At 46.5% G+C, this 25,213-nt stretch overlaps 1 protein-coding gene across 6 annotated transcripts; it reads right to left on the bottom strand.

The window, feature by feature from the left end:
• Positions 1–7,045: 7,045 nt before the first annotated feature.
• Positions 7,046–24,885, bottom strand: PROC (protein C, inactivator of coagulation factors Va and VIIIa). 6 transcript variants are annotated; one of them, XM_054574948.1, is made up of 9 exons: positions 24,871–24,885; positions 14,934–15,024; positions 13,595–13,761; positions 12,070–12,094; positions 11,814–11,951; positions 11,489–11,623; positions 9,374–9,513; positions 8,930–9,047; positions 7,046–7,734 (listed from the first exon to the last, which is right to left on the bottom strand). In XM_054574948.1, exons 1-9 carry the CDS (start codon positions 24,871–24,873, stop codon positions 7,157–7,159), a joined length of 1,395 nt encoding a protein of 464 aa, XP_054430923.1. In that variant the 5' UTR covers positions 24,874–24,885; the 3' UTR covers positions 7,046–7,156. The 6 variants fall into 6 exon arrangements, with proteins under 6 accessions (XP_054430923.1, XP_054430922.1, XP_054430920.1 ...); XM_054574947.1 differs by lacking the exon at positions 24,871–24,885 and adding an exon at positions 16,359–16,435 and having other exon boundaries at positions 14,934–15,020; XM_054574945.1 differs by lacking the exon at positions 24,871–24,885 and adding an exon at positions 16,330–16,428.
• Between the last annotated feature and the right edge of the window lie 328 nt (positions 24,886–25,213).

Here is a 25,213-nt window from a genome sequence, read left to right as displayed (position 1 = left end):
TTTCTCCCATAACAAGGTCTTGACATATTCTGTCAAAACTCATTCCTTCCAGGCTTGAGGGGCACAGTGGCATGCAGGGGGAGGCCAAGGTGTCTGGCATCAAGGCAAGCAGAGGCCATTGTCCTTTTTCTGGGCCCTCCCCATGCAGAGCAGGCAGACTGCTGCCTTATTTAAGATTCCAGCAACCTAGCTAACACTGTTTGACCCACCTTGGAGATCCCCAGAGACTCGGCCCCACTCAACTTATGGGCCCACCTAAGGTGCTTTTCCATATGATTGGCTGGACTTGGCTCATACTGCACAACTTCCTAAATCCTCTCAAACAAGCAGCAGCTGGCCTCAGTGAGCCCCAGACCGGGGCTAGCAGCCTAGGTTCACAGCTTGGCTTTGCCTGGAAATCTCCAAGCCCAGCACAAGTAGCAGCCACGTCAGATTGCTTTATAACTCAGGCACGGTGGCCCTGGGAAAGACACAGGTGGGGGCTGACCTTGGCCTGCATCACCCAGGAAACCCCAGGGCCAGCGTACCCACTGGACCGCTACAGACCACGTCGGAGAACCACCACCCTGCCCCCGCACAGCTGATCCTCCATGGAGGGTGGAGGTTGGTGGACAGTGGTCACAGCCAGTCCTTGCAGCTGGCTGGCCTGGGTAAATCCCTCCCATTGATCTGCCTACAGCAACGAAGGCTCAACTACAAGAGGAGGGTGTACTCAGCCCACACAAAGGGTGCACCTTGAGTACCCAGCTTGGGTGATAGGGGAGCCTGTGCCACGGGACCCTACAGGACACCTATTACATTAGGCCACACTACCAAGACATGGAATTAAAGCAGCTCCACTGAATACCTAGAAAAAAAACACAGGGAGGCTGCCAAAATGAGGAGACAAAGAAGCATGGCCCAAATGAAAGGAGAGATCAAAACTCCAGAGAAAGAGCTAAACAAAATGGAGACAAGCAACCTATCAGATGCAGAGTTCAAAACACTGTTTATAAGGATGCTCAAGGAACTTAGGGAGGACCTCAGCAGCATAAAGAAGATCCATTCAGAATCAAAGGATGCACTAATTGAAATGGAGAACGATTTACAGAGAAATTTACAACAGTAGAGTGGATGAAGCCGACGATTAAAGCAATGATTTGAAACATAATTAAGCAAAAAACAACCAATCAGAATAACGAGAAGAAAAGAGAATACAAAAAAATGAAGATAGTGTAAGCAGCCTGTGGAACAACTTTAAGCAATTCGACATCCACTTCACAGGGATGCCAGAAGGAAAAGAGAAAGAGCAAGAAATTGGAAATCCATTAAAAAAATAATGAAAGAAAACGTCCCTAATTTGGTGAAGGAAATAGGCACGCAAGTCCAGGAAGCGCAGAGAATCCCAAACAAGATGGACACAAAGAGTCGCACACCAAGACACATCATAATTAAAATGCCAAAGGTTAAAGATAAAGAGATGGAAGGAGGGTGTGGGAGAATGGGTAAGAGGTGAGGGGATTAAGAAGTACAAATAGATAGTTACAGAATAGCCATGGTGAGTAAAGTACAGTATAGGAAAGGGAGTGGTCGAAGAACTTACATGCATGAACAAGGGTTGGGGGATTGCCTGAGAGAGTAGGGGGTGCTGGGTGGAGGGGAGCAGAGTGGGAAAAACCGGGACAACTGTAATAGCATAATCAATAAGATACAATTTTAAAAAAATCATTCTTCCCACTGTTTTAGTGCCTTAAGTCCTTGCTTGTGTGGCACCTTGACAGGGAAGAAACCTCATCTTGTGGGGAAATTTGAGCAGAGATGGCACGTGCTGCCACCTGCCTGCACCTCCACATCTAATCCTGCTAAGACCTAGGGAGCCCCCAGTAGGCAGGCAGGGTGGGTTCACACAGCTAGTCCGTGAGGGCTACAGCCAGGGCCAGGCCTAGCCCAGTACTTGCCCAAGGAGAGCCTGCTAAGGGACAGGGCTGAAGTTGGCTAATGATTGAACCATCTCAAATATTGACAGAGCCCAGATCTTGCCACTGCCCAACCCGTACATGACTCCTGTCATTCACCTGTAAGCTGGCACATGTCACAGAGGACAAAACAGGAACTTTGGAGCCTCCCAAACCCCCACATAGACTCAATAGAGATATCTTAGGCAGACTCTTTGGAATTTTTTCCTTTTCATGAAAAGGGAGAGTTTGCAGTTTCCCTTCTGGCTGCTGTGAGAAGACTGCTATAACAAGGTCCACTAGAGTGAAGGTGAGACTGGCCAGCCTCATCCTTTGGCCTGTCTCTCTGCTCAGCCTCTCTTGGCCTCCCCAGGGACTTAGCCACCGGTTCCTGATCCTTTGCCCACTAGGCATTCTCCCTTTGTGTTCACTTCATCTTCCTGCTTGGTGTGTCTATGTTCAAATTTCCCATTTTATAAAAACACCAGTCATATTAGAGGCTCACCCTACTCCTGTATTATCTCATCTTAACTAATTCATGTGCAATGACCCTATTTCCCAATAAGATCACTTTCTGAAGTTCCAAGGATTAGGACTTTAACATAAAAATTGGAGGAGTGGGAGGGGACAAAGTTAAACCCATACCATTTTGTGATGGTTAATTTTATGTATCAACTTGGCTGGGCCACGGTGCCCAGATATTCATTTGGTCAAGCACTGTTCTGGATGTTCTCTGTGAGGGTATTTTTGGATGAGATAAACATTTACATTGGTAGACTGAGTAAAGCAGATGATCATCCTCCATAGTGTGGACAGTCCTTATCCAGTCAGTTGAAGGCTTTAACAGGACAAAAATTGACCTTCCCTGAGCAAGAAGGAATTCTACCAACAGATGGCCTTTGGACTAGGACTGTATCTCTTTCTTGAGTCTTCAGCCTGTCAGTCTATCCCATCAGATCTTGGACTGGCCACAATTACATAAGCCAGTTCCCTAAAATAAATCTCATATATATGTATGTATATATAGTATATAGATAACTATAGCTATAGATAAATATAGGCTGCTGACTCTGTGTCTCTGGAGAACCCCGATTAATACATGGTCATGTTTAACATTTTTTGTGTCTTGATTAGTGTATTTAAAGATATAATTTCCCTTGATGCATTGCTTTAGCTGTGTCCCACAATTTAATGCTCAATTCTATTTCTTAGTTTCTTTTATGATTTTTCACTAATATATGAGTTTGAGAACATATAAAAACTATTTTTTGATATTGATTTTTATTATCTTACCTTTTGGCTAAACGACATGTTTAAAGCCCTTGGGATTTATTGAGGCTTACTTCATGGCCCAGTATATCTATGTAAATAGTGCGAGTGTGCTAAAAGAGAATTACTCAAGCTTATTAATTTTATTGTTCAAATTCTCTATATATCTGCATAATTTTAAAAATCTGTTTAATTTATTGGTTCCTGGAAAAGCCTTTTTTTTTTTTTAATTCTCACCTGAGGATATGTTTTTATTGATTTGAGAGAGAGAGAGAGAAGTATTGATGTGGGAGAGAAACATGGATCGGTTGTCTCTCATATGCTCCCTGACCAGGGATAAAATCTACAACCTAGGTATGTGCCCTGACCAGGAACTGAAACTGCAACCTTTTTGGTGTACAAGAAAATGTTCCAACCAACTGGGCTACCCAGCCAGGTCACTGAGAGAGTTTTTAAAAATCTCCAAGTACAATTGTTTATTTCTCCCTGCACTTCTGTCACTGGTTGGTTTACATATTTTGAGGTTATACTGTTAGGGGCACATGTTATTTTTGTGATGCTTTTATCTTTATATGTGATTGATTATTTTATTGGTATTTAAAATCCATCTTGGTTCTTTATGATATTTTTTACTTGATTTCTATTTTATCAGTTATTAAAATCATTGTCTTAGCCATCTTTTCATTTCAGTTTGCATGGAATTTCTAGCATTCTTTATTTTCAGTCTTTCAGGGGTTTTTTTGAGTTGTCCATACATAATGTATTGTCAGATTATTTTTTATTCTGAGAGTTTTCTCTCTTCATTGGTAAGTTTAACTAATTATATTTATTATTATTATTTTCATCTTATCCCATAGTTTCCATTACCTCTCTTTTTGTTTCATTTTATGGTTTTATATTTAAGTCCATTTTGAGGTAATGTTTTTATAAGGTGTAAGACTTAGGTTAAGGTTCATTTTTTGGTTTATGGATACTACAACTTTATTGAAAAGGCTCTCCTTTCTACATTAAATTGTTTTTGCGCCTTTGTCAGAAGCAGATGGTCATAGTTGTGTGGGTCTATTTTTGGATTCCCTGTGTTGTGTGTCTCCCTCCTGAAACACAATAACACAGTCTTCATTACTGTATCTTGATGATAAGCCATGACACTGGGTAGAGTAATTCTTTCTAATTTATTCTTCTTTTTCTAAAGTGTTTTAGGTATTCAGGGTCCTTCCATATATATATGGAAGTTTCTTCACTTTAAAACTGTTTTTTAAAAATTTATTGATTTGAGAGACAGAGAGTGCATGAGAGAGAAAGGGAACATCAACTTTATTGTTCCACCCATCCATGCATTCATTGTACATACTCTGACTAGGGATCAAACCTACAACCTAGGTATGTGCCCTAACCAGGGACTGAACCCGCAACCTTGTTGTATGGGGACAACACTCCAACCAACCAAGCTACCTTGACAGGGCTCAATATAAATATTTTATGGTAACATTATCTATGGCTACAAAAAACCATGCTGGGATTTTGATAGGAGTTGTGTTAAACCTATAGATCAGTTCTGGGAAAATTGATATCTCTGTGCTGTCTTCAAGTATGTCTCTCCATGTATTTAGGTTTCCTTTAATTTCTTTTATCAGTATTTTATAAATTTTATCACACAGATCTGGTACAAAGTCTGTTAAATTTATAGCTAAGCACTTCATTTCCTTTAGAATTTGTTAACCTAAAAATAAAAGGTCAAAGCGAGACATAACAAATATTTATTTGAGATTAAAAAGAAGAATAGCTTTTCAGGAAGCACTGATTCAGGCAGGAGCCCAAACAGTGTTCTGATGAGACTGAGGCAATGGGTACTTAGGAGAAAGCAAAGGGGGATAATTACATGAATAGAAGGAATGGCTATGGCTGTAGATAAGATAACACAGTGATCCTGATTCTATCTTCAATTTTCAGTCTGGTAGTCATAATGACTGCTTTCTTGTTCTCTTTGCAAACATTTCTTTGGGACACAAGGTTGCTTTAGGCCAGTCAAAAAGTTATTTTTCCCTGTTTTAACATGGAAAGGTTTGAGGCATCAGATGTGCGAGGCAGTTCCTCTGGGCTGGCATTCCATTTCAAAGTGGCTCCATTTATATTATTTTTTTTGCAAGTGATTGGCACTGATGTCATATTTTTAATTTTGATTTCCACATGTTCATTTTTAATATATAGAAGTGCAATAGATTTTTGTGCAAGTTATTTTTTTCATTCTTCTTGTTTTCTATTGGACAGATCAAGTTTTCTTGTTTTGGTTTAAAAGTTGTATTTTTCTTCTTGCTTTGTTTGCCCTTAGGACCATGTCCAGAGACTTTAAATGTTTGTTTGTTTTTTTAATTTTCACTAGTTTCACTGGCAAGCATGGCAGATCTCCTCACGCTGTCATTCTAGAAGTTATCTGGCCTATGCTAGTTAACCATCTTTACAGGAAACCCACCTGGTGGAGTCTGTAACAAGGGCAAATACCTCCAGCACACTGTCATTCTCTCAATCCATCATTTTCCACTGCAAGAGTTGGGGACACAGGCCCAAGGCACGTGGTTCAAGGCCTAGCTTCCTCCCACTTCCAAGCAGTTCTACTTACCCCTTTCCAAGGTCCACAAGAAAGTGAATGCTGTAGGCTCCATCTCAGGCATGCCTGTTTTCTTGTGATTGCACATAGATAACTCAGTGGGTCCTGATGTCACCTCTGGTTGTAAGCAGCAGCTGTGCTACTGACATCCTGGGTATAATCACAAATCATAGCCCCCTTTACCGTTGACTGACTTGTGCTGCACTCTCCTGAGACTCTGATCTTTATTCTCATTGGCCTTGAGAGTCTTAGAACTAGTGCCCACCCAAGCAGAAAAGGCCCTTAAAGACCATTGGTGCAGTGTTTTTCAACCCGTCACACATGAAAACGACCAGGGAGTTTTTAAAAAATCAGCGTCTGGGTTCCCTACCTCAAGTCAGTTAAACCAGAATCTTTAAGGGTGGAAATGGACATAGATGTTTTCAAAAGCTCCCTAGGGAATTCAAATCAGCCAGGGGAGAGCTACTGCTCTCATTTTAATCCCCTCATTTATTGATGCCTGCAGGAGGGAAGCGGCTTGCCTGAGGCCACACAGTTAGGCTACCTTTAGGACTTTCAACCAATTTGATTCACCGCTATCCTTTATTATCAGGTATATCCTAACTTCTTTCTCTGACTCACTTGTTTATGCATATAAAGCCAGGTCAAGATAGAGCCTCTTGCTTATTGCTATTCATGATTATGTAACATTGTTCTTGAATAGCTTCCCCACCTGCACTGTGAGCTACTGGGCTGAACCAACACCTTCCAGGTTTCACTTCTTCCCTCACAGGGCCAGTGATGGTCTCCATGCCTGCAGTGCTCAGAACGGCTGCTCTTCAGGACCAGTGCAGAACAGACAATAGCACCTAGGTTTTGGAAACAGATTTGAATCCACCATGTAAAACCTTCCTGAACCTGTTTCCTCCTGCGTAATATGAGTTAAAACTTTCTACCTCCAGTGTTGGATTTATTGTACAGCTTCAGCTTCAGGGTCTCTGACTGGCACAGGCCCCTTCTAAGGTCCTGGAAGGGGCTCTTGCAGTTTTAAGGTCACAGATTTTATTCTTTTTCATAAAGAGAGTCTCCCAAACGTTACCAACTTCAGACCCCACAAAACTTAGATCTGCTCTTCCCTAACCCACGGAGTTGCTGTGGGTGTTAAATAAGATCCTGTTTATAAGGTATAGGATATACGCATGTTCAATAAATATTACTTCCCTCCAGAGCAGCCCAGGAAATGAATGGACAGACAGAACAGCAGCTGGTGTGCTTGTTGCATGACCCTTTAATGTCACATATATTGACATTCAATAGCCAGATCCCATTCCAGAGTGGCATCTGGGATACAGACATAGTGGGAGGGACGTTAGGGCACCTGGCTGTTGAGGGAGGCCTCCTCAGCTCTGATGTGACTATAGATCCAGTTGAGGTAAGGGCTGACTTTGGTGTAAATGCCATAGTTGTGGAGGCGCCCACAGCCCTCACCCCAGCTCACCAGGCCCACCAGGAACCAGGTGCCATGGAAGGAGACAACCATTGGTCCCCCACTGTCACCTTCGCAGGCATCCCGTGGGTCTCCAAGGATGCCTGCACATAACATGTTCTCAGAGACCATATTGTGCATGACTTGGATGCAGTCATTGTGAGGGGCCACTGGAATCTTAATGAAGCTGAGGATGAAGGTGAGGTTTCTCTTGGTCTCACTGCGGTAGCCCCAGCCAGTCACCACTGTCTCCTGGCCGACCCTGGTGAGCTCACGCTCTGAGAGGCCACTGTCAGGGAGGCAGATGGGCACAATGGTCTGTGAGAGGGTGGCAGGCCGGGAGAGATGAAGCAGAGCAATGTCATTGTCGGTGGTGCTCCTGCTGTAGTTGGGGTGCATGAAGACCTCCTTTATGTCTAGATCCACCTCCCACTTCTCCCTGCGCCGTAGGTCATATTCTCCTGCAGGGCAGAGGGGCTGTCAGAGTGGACTTGGGGGATGCAGGACCTGCTGGAAGGCAGGCAGTGGGTCCACAGCTAGAGTGGTCACTGTATACCCCAGGCCCCATCCCAGTACACATGTCTGCACTTTAGTTCCCCGTTAAGGGTAATAGCCCATGGGCATCTACCCTAAAGGGACAGAATGCTGGTCTGAATTTAGGACTTACAGGTGGAACAGTGCCAAGGAAGTGAGTAGTAGTGGCAATCAGCAGGAAAACCCGAGACTCCCTAGAAACCCAGGACACAGAGAAGAGCCACAAACAGAATGGGAGACTGCAGTTGAAAAGACAGACTCTTGGAACAGCAGAGGCATGGCTAGCAGTGCTTGGCTTGAGCACAAGGCAGGAACATGCCATAGTGGGGGCAGGGCAGGAGCAGCAAGGCCCAGAGAAGAGGACCAACAGGATCCAGGCTCTGCAGGGAAGAAAGACTTGGGTCACACACAAGAGACAAGGTCCTCTCAGGCAAGGCTGGTAGTTCCTGCAAGGTAAAGGCATGCCTGGAAATTTCAAGCAGAGTCCCACTGCAGGGCACAGGCCACTGGTTGTGCTGCAGGTGATTGTAGAGAATGTGAATCTGGTCATTGTCAATGCAACCCTTCCTTCTTTTTTGTAAAACAAATGGAATAAGTGCCCCCTTCACAAACTGGTACAGAGTGGGGCCTAGGCTTGGGACTCCCAAGCTGTTGCAGGGAAGCAGCTGGCTACTGTGGCTGATGCTGGGCCCTGCTGCACAGGTCCATATCTGTCAGTCTATGTGAAGCATGACCCTGAGGTCAGGCTGTGTGGGTGCCTTGTGGGTCTGTGCCAGAGGGTGTTAGAGGTGCACACACACAGCCAGCTGCATATGAGTGGGAGATAGGAGGCTTGTATGTATGTAACCCCCTTACTTGCAAGCACCTGTGTATAAGCACCTGGGCTCAGATTTGAAGAGGGCACCCAAGAATCCCCTACCTGCAAAATACCAAGTGTCACTGTGTCCAAAACCCTACCCCAGGAGTGACAGGGTTGGAGCAAATAGGACTTTGTCCCCTAAACACCTTCTGTAGATATCAAATACTCCCCAGGGATAGGGTCCCCAAACGAGACTAGCTTGTGTTGTGCCACCCCTCCCTGAGGCCTCTGGTGGCCCTCTCCTGCCTGGCTACAGCCCTCACCAAGCCTGACGATGAGCTTCTGGGAGTTTTCCATGCAGTGAGCTGCTGTCAGCACCCAGGAAGTATGGATCAGCACTGCCCCACAGGCCAGCTTCTTCTTTGAGTCCAGAAGGATCACCTGGAATGGGAGTGGGTAGTGACATCACAGCACTAGCTTTTGACAACTCCAAGTCAGGGCCCCTGTGTCTCAGTACAGACTCTTACTGGTGCGGGTTCCCAAGCTGAGGTACTGGAAGCATAAATCAGTCTTTCCTGGGTCCCCTGGCCATGTGGCATGTATTTCTGGCACTTTTCTGGCATTTTTTGTTTCTGTACAGCTCAAGGAGTTGACCTGTTCCCTTTAGTGCTTTAGCACCTGCCTCTTCTTACACCTCCAAGCAAAGGCAGCACCTCCTGTTTTGTGCATCCTGAGCAGGATCCCCTGGCTGCTGCCCCTCCTCTCACCTGCCAGGGGCTCTCTCCCTGCAGGGTCAACTTCCCGTTGATGAGCCGTGGATCTACTTGGTCTACTTGGTCTGTGCAGCATTTCAAGATCTTGCTTTTCTTCTCCATTGGTTTCCAGGGCCTTCCACATGGGAATTTCACTGAAGGTGGGAGAGGTGGTGAGGGCCTGCCAGGCACTACCCCCAGATGCCTTCCCATCCTTGTCCACGTCCTGCCTGCAGACTAGTCTGCCACTTTGTGAGGTTCAAGGGGTAAAAGATGGTTGGACTCGCATATAATCAACCTGGAAGTCCCCTCGGTGTAGTCAGTCAACAAACAGGAGTCAGACTGAGCAACATTACTTTCTAGCTGTATATCCTTGGGTAGGTTGTTAAACTGCTCCAAGTTCAGTATTCCCCAGGGCTGTTGAAGGCAATCTCTGAGATATATAAGTAAGGCCTCATGCTGGGATGCTGCCATGATCCTCACAGAGGTTAAAAATTATGGCAAGGAGGAGGTTGGCATTCCTGGGGAGCACCAAAGTAGCTCTGAGCACTGCTGTGAGGTCCTATTCCAAGAGGAGAGGGCACCTGACAGAGACCTCAGGGGTCTGCTCAGGATGGGCCACTCAACTAGGCTGAGAGATTTAGACTTATTGTAGGGCAGCAGAAAATCATTAGCAGGGGAAGTGAATAGTGACAGAGAATGGAGATGAGACAGTGGCAGCAAAACTGCAGAAGCTGCATAGCAGATGGACACTGGCTGACTGAGAAAGCAATAACCTCAGTCAGTAATAGTGGATGCCAGGTACAGAGTACTTTTTGCCACAGAACCACAGGAAGGCTTGGCGCTTCGAAAGGATGATGTGCAGGTACGACTGCAGACAGGAATGTTGAGAGTTTATAAGAGAAACTGCGAGAACCCTAGACCTCTGTCCTGACTCATCAGTGGCTTGACTCTCCCCTCTCGCACCCCTGCATAAGACCTTAGGTATATTATTCTCTGCAGAGGGTAAGCCAGAGGCTGTGATTTGGGGACTCCAGGCACTGCCAGAAGAAAGAGTGACACACAGTCTGACCAGAGGGAATCACTCAGACATCCGCAGACTACCCAGACACCAGCTTCCCTCCTCTCTCTGCTCTGAGGAGCAGGAACTCAAGCATGACCCTGGAGGATTCCTCTCAGAAAACGGAATAAAGTGAGGACCTAAGGTTCTGGGCAAAAGGGGTTCTGCCAGTGACCTTGGACTTATGGTGGTCTTCAAGAAAGCCCACAGATCCACTAGGCCAACAAATCCACTAGGCATTTCTTTGCAACTGCTCATGAAATTTAATTAATTCCAAAGTCAAAGTTAGAACTTTTTTTGTGTGTGTGCAGTAAAAGGATTGGAATATTAAGCTGTGGAAAGTTCCCTGAAAGAAGAGCACAAAGTCAAAGAAATGGAAAATAGAAGAGACTATAAAATAGATCCATTGAGAGGAAGAGATCTAAGAATAGGCGGTCTAGAAATAAAACAGACAAAACAGGAAGGGAGATTATCAAGAAACAACTGAAGAAATATTCCTAGAGCTGGAAGACACGAGTTTCCACATTCAAAGGGTCTACCAAGGGTGTTGTACAATAAATGAATAAAGACCCACAGTGAGTAACAACATGCTGAAATTCATTGTAAGAGTTGTAAACCTCTGACTTTTTTGTACAATACATATATAAATTTGATGAAAATTAAAATCTATACAAAGCAAAATAGGTAGGAAAGCAAAATCTTGGGTTCCTCTTTTTCCACAGAGAAGCCACAGTTAAAAGGGGAAAGGGAATGCTGGGCTGCACAAAGCATCTTTAGGAAATAAAGCCATCCAAGATAGATAGAGGAAGATGGTGGCGGCCTGGCCCCCTGTGTCGGCATAGATTTTTGGGAGATGAGCTACCTATGGGTTCCGGCTCCTGGAGTTGTGTGCAAGGTGAGAGTCACCAGGAGGAAGGCAGGCAAGCTAGGAAAAGAGCAGGCAGGAAGCAGTCCTAGAGCACCCGGATTTGGGGCAGCCCGTCTCCCTTCAGTAGGACTCAATGCTGCTCGGTTTCTCGCACCCCAGATTCGCCCTGGGCCCCACCGCCCTGCCCAGCTCCGGGTCTCACCCTTGGGCTCACACTGCAGGTGGTCGTCCCCTAGCCCGTAGCCTTCCGCACAGCTACAGTAGCGCTTGCCCTTCTCCTCCAGGCAATAATGCGCACAGCCGCCATTGTCCACCGAGCAGTTGGAGAAATGCACTTCTGAATGGACACCCGAGGAGGACGTCTTGCGGGGCGCCATGGCACTGTGCGCTCCACACCCCAACTCCCCACCCCCACCCCGACTGGAGAACGCCCCCGCACCAGCGCCCCCCACCTATTTCCCACCACACGCACACCCACCGCAGCTCTCCCGAACTCAGCCTACCACCCAGCCTGGTGGGCCCCTCACCTTTCTGGCAGAAGCGGCCCTCCCAGCCCTGGCTGCATTCGCAACTGAAGCCACCGATGCCATCGGTGCACTTGCCGTGACCGCAGCACGGGCTGTCGCAAGGGTGCTCAGGAGGCTGGACCTTGCACTGGTCGCCATCTGCGACATAGGGTTTGGGAGGTGTTACTGGTGCCACCAGCCCCATCCACCTCCCCACAGCGGTCCAGAGACCCCCAGGAGCCCAGGCACCACATTCAGGTGTCTAGAGAGCACTCACCGTGGTACTTGGACCAGAATGCCAGCTGTGGAGAGAAAGGGCCGCATCAGAGGCCATTCGACCAGGTGGGTATATGAGGAGCCCACGGGCGCCTCTCAGGTCTAGCCCAGGTGGGGCTCTGCAGCCTCTAAGTGGGCAGGGGAGAGAAGGGCTTCCAACAAAGAGGGGTCAACCCCTGCTTGAAACCACCCCCTAGTGCATTTGAACCCAGAGCAAGGCCAGCTCTTCCTTGCCTCCTGTTGCCCATCTCCACACCACATCCCTTGAACAACACACTACCACTCTGCCTCCCATTCCCCCCTCCCTTCCCCACTTGCCCAGTGCCCTGTGCAGCTGCCAGCCTGCCGCCTCTGCAATGAAAGAGACCCCAATGGCTCACTTGGCTGCTCTGCCTCCTTCCAGTCCCTGTCACTCACTCCTCATGGCTCTTCTGGACCTCTCCTGCATCTATCTGGTCTTTCCCTAAGCCAGTGTTCCCAAAGTTGAGCAAGCTCTGGGATCTCATTGGTGAGTCACAGATGTCTGGTTCAGAAGATCTGGGGCAGTGGTCTGCTTTTCTAACCAGGTGCTGCTGCTGCTGCTGCTGCTGCTGGTGTGGGATCACCACACACTGAAATCCACTCCCTGATGCCTGTACCATTAATCCCCCCTGCAGCATCAGCTCTGCCCTGCCTACACAAAGACCTTATGGTGAAGTAGGGGGCCCAGGAGGGATATGATGGGCTCAGATTGTGCCTGCAGAATATTATTTGGTGTCTGCTGAGGAGATCATTCGGGAAAACAGGCAGTGGGAATCTACTCAAGGAGGTGACAGCTGAGGGCAAGAGAGGGAACAGACCAGAGTTTACTCTCAGCCTAGGAAGCTCTGAACAGGAAGTACACCCCTACAGCATGGGGGACCCCAGGTGGCACACTCCCAGGTCCTAGCAGCCAAAGTGGGTGCTTGGGGATGGAGGGGTTCTAAGATTTGTATTGGAAAACCACCTCTCTTCCCAAGCCCACCTTCCACCTCAGGGACACCCCCTCAGGGCCTAGGGCCTAGAGAGGACAAAGACCCTTTCCTCAGGTCCTCTGAGCAAACAGACTTTGCTTGCTCAAGTAAGACACATAGTTAACATATGTAGACAGACATGAGGGAGTTCGGTCACACACCCTGATCAGCAGGTTCATCGGTGGAACAAGAGATGGGAGCCCTTTGGTTACAGAAGGAGAGAACAGGTGAGGTGGAGGGTGAGCCCTTACAGTTGACTTGAGTGGGCACTCCAGCCTAAGGCTTCCCCAAGTCCTTTTTTCCTGGAGCTAATTGTAGAGGTCTGTCTCTTGCAGTACACATACAACACAGAGCCAGTGTCCTATTCATTCTCTGCACCCAGCCCCAAGCTGGGGGTCAAGGGGTTGGTGCCCACTGCCTCCCCAGACGCACAAGAGGGCCTCAGAGGTCACCCTCATCATGTTTTTCCAGGCCCCAGCCAGCCACCAACCCACCCTTCAGCCTTGTCCTCTGGACCCAGCCAGGTGGTCTTACTGTGTTATCCACATTTTGGAAAATCTCCTGGGCCTCCTCGAAGTCACAGATCTCCTCCAAGCACTCCCGTTCCAGGTTGCTGGCCCGGAGCTCCTCCAGGAAGGAGTTGGCGCGTTTGTTTATCCGTAGCACCTGGTGGGCCCGCTCGCTACTGGAGAATACTGAGACTGGTTTGGGGGGAGGGGAAGCTAACTTTGGTAGAGGGGCCTGAGTTGGGGGCCCAAGCCAGGGTGACCCTGGGGAGGACTTATAATTGTAGGTCATGATTCTCTCCCCTCTCTTCTGCTCTTCATTCATTCAAAGAGGTGACTGGGAGCTGGAGGACAGGAGACTTGGCCATTCAGACCTCCCTTTGAACCCCAGCCTGATGTCTGTGTGACTAGCCAGTGTCATTACATCTCTGAACCTCATCTTTTCATCCAAATTGAGGATGTTTTGCTGTACTGAGTAAAACAGCCCAGTGCCTGGCACAGAAATGAGCTCCCAGTGTCACATGCCATATGCTGCTCTTATCAAGAATGCAAAGTTAAATCAGTCTCATTGTGCTCTGAATATATATAGCTGTGCAACCCTGTCTAGATGCCATCCTTCCACAACCTCCTCCCTCACTGAGCATTTCCCAGGCTCCTCCCCTTGGGCAACAGACCTGTCACCCAGTGAGTATCACCACATGAATCCTGGGCTCTGAGAGGTGTCTGTTTTGGGGGTGGTGGGCAGCTGGATGGGGAATCAAGTCAGGGGAGTGCAAAAAGGAAGCTTGAAGGAGCATGCAAAGTCCAGGAAAGGAAGGTATGCCTCCTGAACTGAGTCTTGACAGTTGAACCAAGTGGTCACAGGTGGGAGCTGAAGGGTGGTGGTGGAGGGAGGAGGAAGGGCACCCCAGGCAGAGAAGTAGCTCAAGAAGGGGAATAAGTGCAAGGAGCAGCTTGTGTGCCTCCAGAAGAGGAAGTGGGTGGCTGCCAAATAAATGAGGCAGCCCATTCTGCCTGCAGCCAGCATCCTGCCTCCTCCCGTTGGCTGTCGGAACCAGAGGAGGAGGTTGGAGCAGGGTTTCAGGAGGACAGAACACCTAGAGCAGTGATACTCTGATGTGGCCTGGCCTGGACCTAGGCCTTTCACAGTTGAGGGAGTGATGAGTGGAGTGGGAAGGCTCAGGGGACTCTGTGACCCACTTCCCAGATTGGAAGAAGGAGCTATGCTGATGGGGCTGCCGCTGTCACCACAGCCCTCTGTAGCCAGGGAGGCTGCTGCTGTGTTCAACAGCTAACTCATTCTGCCTGAGGCTCAGGGGGATGGTGGAACGGTCCTAGGGAATGGGAGTGGAGGGTAGCGGCCTTACCAGGAGTAACTGGTGTGCTGGAAATTCTCCAGATGGTCAGGAACAGTAAGAGGCTTGCCAGCCGCCACATTCTGGAATTGCTGATACCTGTCTGAGGAGGACTTCTGAGCTCTGGCAGCCCCACCAGTCCCTGCTCTGCCTGCTGCCCCCTGGGCAGGAGCCTCCCATGTGTGCTGATTGTCAGGGCAGAAGCTGAGGTTGGGGATCCCTTCCACTACGCAGATAGCCACCTGGCTCCTCAATTTCCTTTTCTATATGGGGTTAAGGTTATACCTTAGCTACTCCAAGTCTGAAGGGGGAAGAGAGGAAATAGAAAGGCTATGGAGTCCTGGTGAAGGTCAAATGGGACTCAGTGCAGAAGGGCCATCGCAGGAGCCCAGAATGTTCATGAATCTTCCCATTCTGTGATGAGGGTTCGGGAGTGGTGCCTTTGCTGATCTACTGGCCAGGTCAAGAGTATTGGCTAACATTTGTCAGACACTTCCAGTGTCTTTCAAGGAATTTATAAATGGTTCATAGGGCGGGCCACCAAGTCAGACTACTTGATGCAAATCCCAGCTCCAGGACGGAAACATTGGGCAAGAGACATAACTGCTCCATGCCTCATTTTCATCATTTGTAAAGTGCATAGAAAACTGTACTTTGGCTTTATAAGGTTATTATGAGAATTAAATAAGTTAATCCACATAAAGCTCCTACAATATGATTTGCACATAGAAAATGCTCGGTAAACATTAGCTACTATTATTTCAGTTAAGGCTCACAGCTACCCAAGATGTGGGTGTAATGTAATCACCACATTTCATGGAGGAGTAAATTGAGGCTCAGAGGAGTGCAGTAACTTACTAAAAAACCCACAACCAGGAGGAAAAAGAGCTCAGACCTAAGCCCAAGCCTGGGTGGCTCCAGGCCTTGCAAACCATGCCCCAAAGCACTGGGTGGCCCACAAGGCCAGAGAGGTAGCCCTGCTGACTGGAAGCCAAGGAGCCTTCTACTACCTCCAAGATTGAGTGGGCAGACCTGCTTGCCAGTCTGCACCCTGTCTGACCACTCTCCATCTTCACTGATTCTGAGGCTCATTCTGACATTTGTTTAAACCAGAGGCCGGGTTTAGAAGTGGGGGTGGGGTGGGAGAATGGAGGGTCCTGGACTATAAGCTGCCACTGGTGATGACCCTGGGCCCTGGAAGTCTTGAGCCCTGGAAGCCCTCCACTGACTTCCACTTGCCTTAAAGCCCCTTGAAACTATGACACCCAGGCCTGAGGACTGCCCAGCAGTATCTTGGCCTGGCTGGTGGCAGAACCCTGATTTCCCTTTATCTCAAACTGCAGCCCTCCTCTAAAACCCTGGCTCAAGGATTTAGCCTTTACCCATGCCCAGCCCTCCTGCAACCCACCTCACAGACCTTCCTGGAAGGGGACTTACTGGGGTGGGCCCTGGAGAAACTGCCGGGGTGCCCTTCTGCCGCCATGATGGCCTGGAACTGGAGTTAATCCTCAACTGCAAATATTTGCCTACTTGGCCCTCAGTGCTGAGGCCTCCCTCTTCACAGATAAACAAACACGCTTCCAGCTCAGGAGGGCCTGGTTTGTGCAAGGCCCATCTTATCCACAGTGGTGCTATCCAGGAGGGAAGAAAGTGAAGGACAGGCACAATCAAAACTGTGAACAGCCCAAGTGGCTAAGTTGGTTGGAGCATCTTCCTGCGCACCAGAAAGGTTGTGGGTTCAATCTTTTTTGTCAGGGCACATACCTATGTTAAGGTTTTGATCTCTGATCAGGGCACATACAGGAGGCAACTAATCAATGTTTCTCTCTCACATTGATGTTTCTCTCTCTCTCTCTAAGGTCAATAAAAATGTATCCTTGGGTGAGGATTAAAAAGAATAATAATAATAATAATAATAATAATAATAATAATAATAAATGTACAGATATGGTCTTATTTTAGCCTCCTTGTGGCTAGCTGAATGTGAGACATTGTCTCCATTTTGCAGATGGGACATTTTTACCCAGAGATATTGCACTTTGCCCCAGACCGGCACAACTGGTAATGATTCCATATTTCACCAAATCTAACATGCCATTATTATGATATATCTTTTATATGCCAGTGTCAAAAAAACACAGTGACATGTCACCCAGATTTCTTATTTTTGAGATGAAAAACATGAAAAGACATGATTCTCAGGGTCCCTACCATATGGGTGCCGAGCACTCTGTAGACCCTTAACTCCAGAGACTCCTGTGACTTCCCCCACAACCACACTTGGCTATTCCTATAACCTCTATTTTGCCAATGGGACACTTAGAAATCTTGTTAACTTGCCCATATTCACCGAGCTGGTAGGTGGCAATCCTGAATTAGAACCCAGGTCTTTTGGGCCACCTTTGTGAATAAGTGAGAAAAATAAACAGGATTCTGGAAAGACTGAAGTGAGTTCATGGCCCAGATGCCAAAGGGGAAAGGGCAGAAATAAAGGCTCCAACCTGGAGCTTTGGCCCAGGCCCTATAGCCAGTCACTAGGCATTCACTAAGCATCTTCCTTCCCTGAGCCTGCTGTCCCAGAGGTGCCCCCATTTCTTCCATATCCTGTGCCTCCTTGGAGGACCTGATCATACTCCTCAGAGTTCCAACCCTTGCATGGGTCACATGATCCTGACCCACTGCCATTGGTCACTGCACAGGGAAGTCACTGGACCCAGGGGTCAATCAGAATCTCTTCCACCCTGACCAGTGTGGCTCAGCTGGTTGGGTGTCATCTACAAAGTGAAAGGTCGCTGGTTAGATTCCTGGTCAGGGCACACACCTGGGTTTCAGGTTCGGTCCCCAGTTGGGACAGATGCAAGAAGCAACCCATTGATGTTTCTCTCTCACATGGACCCATGTTTCTCTCCTTCTCCTTCCCCTCTCTTCCCCTCTCTCCAAAAATAAATAAATAAAATCTTTAAAAAAAATCAGAGTCTCTCTCCCAGGCCCCAGGAGTAGGGCCTCAGAGCCCTAATTCACTCTCATTCCACTGTGAGCTCCAGACTTAGAAAACTTTGAAGCCAGGGTCTGGGAATTGATGTTTAGGCCTAAAGCAGAGGAAGCAATGAGGTGCAGAGGTGCAGAGAGAGGTTGAGCAAGAGATTATGGAGACCTGGAAAAGCCAAAGGAGATGAATGGGTCACACCCTGGCTTTGGGTTCATGAGGCTCCCCCTGCCTTCCTAGGAAATCCTCTCTTTCTTTAAGTTTCTTTAATTTGGCTTGGGTGGCTTGTGTTCCTCCTACTGAGGTACAGCACTGTGCCCAGGCTGTGGAGATACAACACCTTCATGCTGCCTGCACGGCCCACTCCAGAAGGCAAGAGGGACAAGGTAAAAGACTAAAGAGGTAGGCCCACAGGGGGGAGGACAGCTGGCAGCTGAGATGGCAATGCTCCTGGGATTCAGAGGAGTGATAAATCAGCACAGACTTGGGCGGGGGGTAGGGAGTACAGCCTGGAGGAGGTGGAGCTTCTAGCCAGATATCAGAGGGTAGGAGGACCCAGGTTAGAGGAAGTACCCTCAGATGAGGAGGGAGCTGGAGGTATAGAAGATGAGCAAAGGGGAGGTGTTGGAGATGAGGTGGGTGGAGGAGAGGGGAAGCTATGTAGTAGTATTTGGAAAGTGGGGGCCCAGTAGCTGTGAGGTCTGTGGCAGCTGTCTAGAGAAAGAGGCAGGAGGCACGCAGACCACATGCATGACCAGGCATGAGGAGCAGCTTGCACGGCTGATGACCTTGTAAAATGCCTCCTGCATCCATGTTTTTGCTCCAGGTGTCCTCTTCCATAAGTCTATGGCCATCAGTGCTCTGGGCTCTCCCCACGTCCACTTTGCCTCCTGCTAGCCCTTCACTTTGCCTATCAAGTGCAAGGCACTGTGGGTGTTCACTGCAACCCTTTCCCTTCCCCTGCCAAACTCCTTACCTTCCATTTTCTCTCCAGCCTAACATAGTGGGGCAGTGTATGGAAGGAATGGGAGCACCTCTGGGACAGCTGGTATGGGAAAGGAAGATGCCTAATGAATGCTGACAGGCTGCAAGGACTGGATTAACTCCATGTCCATGTCCATGTCCACACACTGATCCTGAACCTGCATAAAGGCTCTGCCTGAGGCACCCACATCCAAACTAGCCCAGATACCCAAAGCACTGGCATCCAGAAGAACCAGGGCAGCTGCAGTGGAAGAAGTGACCAGTGCTGGGGGTCTGCCTGATGGGGGTACCCTATTCTCGCAGAGTCCCCCTGGGTTGCCACAGATGATGAAAAATAAAGTAAGCCATTCAGGACACTTCTTGGTCTTCCAGGAATAGGGGGTCACAATTCCCTGTAGTGGAGAATGCCCCGAGCCCTTCTCTCGTAGGGGCTTTTATGGAGAATGATAATGCACAGGGGTATACAGTATGCATGCAAAGCTCATCAGTCAATGTCAAAGGCTATAGTTTACAGAAAACAGATAGAGATCGTAGATAACAATTGATGGAACACAGAGACTTGCCTCAGGTCCCGATTTGGTAGACAGGGTGGCATGCCCGTTTGGCCCTGAAACTAGGGAAACTGATCACATTCTATACTTGGTTCCTAAACATCAGTACTTGGTAACTCCAGGGCATTTTTAGTAAAGTAAGTTTCATAGGACTTAATGCATTCCTTTTCCAGGCCTACTTGTCCCCAGAGAACTGCCTGATCCAGATTAGGGCTGTACCTGCCTTCAGTATTGTTTCACTGACCCGGTCAGGCAGGTGGAGCAGAGCAGCCAAAAGATGAGGAGACTTCTTTCAGATAGAATGAGGACTCCAGCCATGACAAAGACGAGGGGTGAGGGTGTTTTGCCCTTTCTCCGTGTCCCCTAAGTCCTTCCCTGAGGCCCCTATGTGACTGTACTTGTCTTAGGTTGCCCCTGGCATCGAGTGGTCTTACCCATCATTGACTAACCAGCCATCCACCAGGGCCAAGCAGGGTGATGTGAGGGAAGTAGGGGCAGCACTCCTGCCCGGGGGACAGGTTTTGTCTCCTCAGTGGACTATTTTCCCAAGGCCTCCTCGCTCAGCTCCAAGTTTGGGGCCCTCTTACCTGTCACCAAGGCTACAGTCCCTGAACCAGAGGGATGGTTCCCAACATCTGCCAAGGCCTCCAGATGCTCAGAGGAAGAAGGGAGATCTCCTGCACAGCTCTGGGTGCTTGTCGGCCTGCTGGGTGCTGCCATGGGACCCGTGTCTTGGTCTCCTCATGGGTTGGCAGTGAGTGAGGTCTGGATCCCTTTCCTAAAGCAGGGAAGGCCTCTCCAACCATTCCCCAAGCTCTGCTGGCTCTGAAAGGCCGACATCACCTGGAAAGTGCTGCCAGAAATCCAGGTGTCTCTGCTCACTTGTAAAGGGTTTCCAGTGAGGGGCATTGCTTCTGTCCTGCGGAAGGGGCCATACCATGTTCCAGCTTGATGAGCAGTGCTAATTCATCTTGTCAGACTTCAGGTGTCGTTCCCCAGATGTGTGTCACCACACATGTGCCCAAATTCAGTCAGGCTGAATCCAGATGCCAGAGCCAGACTTTGGCATCAGAGCCAGCTGTGTTTTGAAGAGAGGAGGGGCATTTGTGTGCAGGAGTTTGCTGGATTTGTGAGGATGCAGGCAGAGAAATAAGAAGCAAAGGTGTGGGAAAAAGACAGAAAGACAAAACTATCAGATGACATCAATGGTGGGGTGCTCAAACCTCATCTTCAGACTCCGGCTTATACAGGTTTTAATCTCAATGGACTCCTTCCTGGCTGGGTTATTTAACTCCCCTGGGCCTCAATGTCCACATCTGTAAAATGAGGCTAATAGCAGCTTCTGCATGGGGTGGTCATTATACAGATTAAATTAAACTCACAAATATATGACAAATATATATATATATATATACTTATGTATATATGTAATAGTGCAACCACCACCACAATCATGATACAAAGCATTTCTATCACCCTCAGAAATTTCCCCATGCCTCTCCACCCTCCAGACTCCAGCAACTGTTCTGAGTTCTGTTGCTTTTTCTAGAATGGCATAAAAATGGAACCCTACAATATATAGACTTTTAAGATTGGTTTCTTTCACCCAGCATAAAGCTTTTAAATTCATCTGTTTGTTTGTTTGTTTGTTTTAAAGATTTTATTTATTTATTTTCAGAGAGAGGAAAAGGGAGGGAGAAAAGGAGAGAAACATCAGGGACCTGGCCCACAACCCAGGCATGTACCCTGACTGGGAATCAAACCAGCCACCTTTTGGTTTGCAGAACAATGCCCAATCCACTGAGCCACAGAAGTCAGGGCAAGACTTATCTATGTTGTTAGGTGTATTAGTAGTTTATTTCTTTCTATCGCTGAATAGTTTCCATTACATGGATGTTCCACAAATTGTTATCCATTCACCACTTCTTAGCCATTATTAAATAAAGCTGCTAGAACATTCACAAGTGTTTGTGTTGGTATATGTTTTCATTTCTCTTGGACAAATACCTAGGAATAGAATTGCTAACTCATGGTATCTGTTTACTTTTTTTTAAAGATGTTATTTATTTATTTTTTAGAGACAGGGGAAGGGAGAGAGAAAGGGAAGGAGAGGAACATTGCTGTGAGAGTGAAACATTGATTGGTTTTCTCTCATATATGCCCCAACTGGGGACCAAACCAGCAACCCAGGCATGTGCCCTTACTGGAAACAGAACTGGAGACTCTTCGTTTTGTGGGGTGATGCCCAAATAACTGACACACCACACCAGTTAGGACTATCTGTTTACTGCCATGAAACAAAACAAAACAAAACAAAACAAAAAAACCCTGTTATCTGAAGTGGCTATACCATTTTGCATTCCAATAGCTCTGCATCCCCTACATTACTTTGTGTGGTCAATTTTTTGGTTTTGTTTTTTAAAAGTTTTTAGCTATTCTAATAGATGTGTGGTAATATCTCATTGTAGTTTTAATTTTCATTTCCCTAATCCTTCATGATGTTAAAGATCTTTTTATGTTCTGACTTTCCATTCAGATATCTTCTTTAGTGATGTGTCTATTTAAATCTTTGGCTATTTTTATTATTGAGTTTTGAGAATATTTATATATTCTAGCAACAAGCCCTTTGTCTCGTAAGTATTTGTAAAAGTTTTCTCAGTCTATGGCTTGTATTTTTATTACTTAACAGTGTCTTTTAATGAGCAAATGCTTTAAATTTTGATGAAGTACAGTTATCAATATAAAAATATTTTAATCTTCACCCAAGGATATATTTATTGATTTTAGAGAAAGGGGAAAAGAGAAAGAAACATCAATGTGAGAGAGAGAAATATTGATTGGTTGCCTTCTGTAAATGTTCTGACCCCCACCTGGCATTGAACCTACAACCTAGGTATGTACCCTGACCGGAAATTGAACCCACACCCTTTTGGTGTATGGGACAATGCTCCAACCAACTAAGGCACCCAGCCAGGACCAATTATCAATATTTTTTATGATTTGTGTTTCTATGTTCTACCTAAGAAATCTTTACTCGATATCACAAAGGTTTTTCTCTTAAGTTTTCTTCTAGAAAACTTATGGTTTTAGCTTTTACATTTAGATCTCCAACCTATAACCGAATGCAGGTCTGGCTATCTGCTGCTTCAAAAGCCACTACTCTAAAGACAGGTGCTAATGTAAAGAAAAATGGTTTATTTAAGTGCCGACCACCTGGAAGGCAGGGAACTCATGTCTCAAAGCCCATCTCCACATCTCAGTGGAGGCGGAGGTTTTTATAAGGAAGGAGAGGGGAACAAAACAAAGAGATCAAGAAGGGGGTTGAAAAGTTCTCTACATGCAGACGAGCACAGTTCATTCTGGTAAGACAAGTGATGGTCTGGTGTGTGTTATCCTGGTTTAGTCATCCTGGATTTACGTCATCCTGTCTCCAAGGTTAAAGGTCAGCAAATCTCCTGGAGCTGGAATGCCTGAAGGTGAGAGTCTGTATCTTTTGAAGTTAGCTCCTAGGATTCTTCTAAAAGTATGTTGTTTATCTACAAGCCACACATTAGCCAGATTCAGCACTTACAGAAACAATGTCAAAAGAATGGTGGGATGGTTTATAATTCCCCACTATTACTAACCCATTTTTAATTTATTAATTTTTATGTGTGGTATGAGGCAGGGATCAATTCACTTTTTGTTTGTACATGGATATCTAATTGTTTCAGCACCATTTGTTGCAAACACTGTATTTTCCCTCATTGAATTACCTTGACACTTTGTCAAAAATCAATTTACCATATATCTATATGTTCACTTCTATACTCTGTTTTGTTTTATTGATCTATCTGTTCATCTTTATGCCTGTATCATACTGTCTTAACTGCTTAACTACTGGTATAGGACACCACTAAGTTATGAAATCAAATAGTGCCTAAGTCCTCCAATTTTGTCCTTTTTCAAAATTTCAGGTCCTTCACATTTTTATACAAATTTTAGAATCCACTTGTCAATTTATATAAAAAAAAATGCTTGCCTAGGCGTCCGGGTAACTAAGGGAAGCAGTTTCTCACAACCTTGAATGGACTTGATAAAAGCAGTGTTCTCATAGCCTTGAGGCTGGGTCTGATAAACAGTTCCCATGACGTCAAGTGGGCTTGCATGTGCAGAATCATGCTATGTTATATAATATTTTGGCTTTTTGCCAGCTTTATTGTCTCTAGTACTTAAGGGGGTAAGGGTGCTCACTACACACACAGACACACACATGCAGCGTGCAGCGTGCATGACTTGCCCACCCTTGAATAAAGGCATGTCAAGCATCCCCACAGTGCAGCGCATTTTCATCCATCTGCCCCAATCTAGAGTGGACCTGCCAGGCTTTGACAGGGTGCAACACAGTGTCTCTCTTTCTTTACCCCCTAGCACCAAGGACCCTTCTTTTGCCACTGTAACTAATTTTCTGAGCCCATTTTTTCTATGGCTCACTTCTTCTACCTCTGTGACTTTCTAAATAAACTTTCTCTTATAGCTTGAGTCTTGGCTCTGAATTCTTTCTCAGAACTCAAGTACCAAGTTTCTTGAACTGAGGTCTAACACCTGGTGTCATTTTGGCACCAACAATTCAATATATGTATATCATTTGGTTAACATCCATCATCTTACATAGTCAAAATTTTGTCTTGTGATGAGAACTTTTAAGATCTCTCCTTGCAACTTTTGTGTATACACATCTTGAATATATTTCACATATATTCTTAACTATAGTTACCATGCTGTACATTTCATCCCTGTGATTTGTCTTACAACTCAAAGTTTATACCTTTTGACCACCTTCAGCCATTTCCGCATCCCCCACTGCCTGCCTCTGGCAGCTATCACTCTGTTCTCTGTATCTATGAACTCATTTTTTTTTCTTCTTCACTCAAGGACATTTTTTCATTGCTTTCAGAGAGAAAGAGAAAGGAAGGAGTGAGAGAGAGAGAAAGAGAGAGAATGATCAGTTGCCCTTGCAAACATGCCCCAACTGGGGATCGAACCCAAAACCTAGGTATGTGCCCTGACTGGGAATCGAACCCATGACCCTTTGGTCTACAGGATAACACTCCAATCAACTGAGCTACACAGTCTGAGCTCACGTTTGTTTGTGTTTTTTTAGATTCCACATATAAGTGAAATTATACAGTATTTGTCTTGAGAATTTTTTCTTGATTCTACAGACACGTGCTAGTGTGAGCAACCATTCCAGTTCATCTGGGACTGTCCTTACTTATTTAGCACTAAAATTCTTACATCTGGTAAACTCTCCTCTGGGATAAGAAAACTTCCACTTTCCAGTGATAGGTACAGAAGATTAGGGGAAGTGTACAAAACCTAAAAGTGACCCCCAAAAGAAGGGCTGAAAACAACACTGGTATTAATGTCAAATGGACACAGCACTTACCATTTTCTCTGTTGTTGATGATGATAACCATGATTTGCAGCTCACAATAATGGCTCATTCATCATCGTACCCCTCGTAGTGATATGACTTAACTGCACTGTATTTGGAGCATGAACATCCACTTTGCCTGTGGATTAGCTGTTGAGCTTTGTACTGAGACAGTGCTAGTTTAATTTTTAACATGGTGTATTTTGTGGTCATCTCTTTTTAAGAGATCAGATAATGAGAATGAGAACGATTACAATACCAATTCCAGAATGAACCAGACATCATGGTCATTTAGAAGCCTAAACAACCGCCTGATTTTAATGACAGCTAGAATGACACATACAACTGGGTTAGG

The sequence above is a fragment of the Pteronotus mesoamericanus genome, unplaced genomic scaffold (assembly GCF_021234165.1).
Source record: "Pteronotus mesoamericanus isolate MK-2021 breed Mesoamerican mustached bat unplaced genomic scaffold, CSHL_Meso_final contig_27, whole genome shotgun sequence".
NCBI lineage: Eukaryota > Metazoa > Chordata > Mammalia > Chiroptera > Mormoopidae > Pteronotus > Pteronotus mesoamericanus.
Note: the sequence above shows the minus strand (reverse complement) of the source record. Positions and strands in the feature narration are given on the sequence as shown.

Bases quoted from the DNA above. Each gene is read 5' to 3' on its own strand.
- PROC (XM_054574945.1), bottom strand. From the start codon at position 16,404: ATGGCGGCAGAAGGGCACCCCGGCAGTTTCTCCAGGGCCCACCCCAGT. The intron at 11,952-12,069 runs GTGAGTGCTCTC...CCTATGTCGCAG, and splicing joins ATTCTGGTCCAAGTACCACG to ATGGCGACCAGTGCAAGGTC. The intron at 9,514-11,488 runs GTGAGACCCGGA...TCCCACCTTCAG, and splicing joins CCTGCAGTGTGAGCCCAAGG to TGAAATTCCCATGTGGAAGG.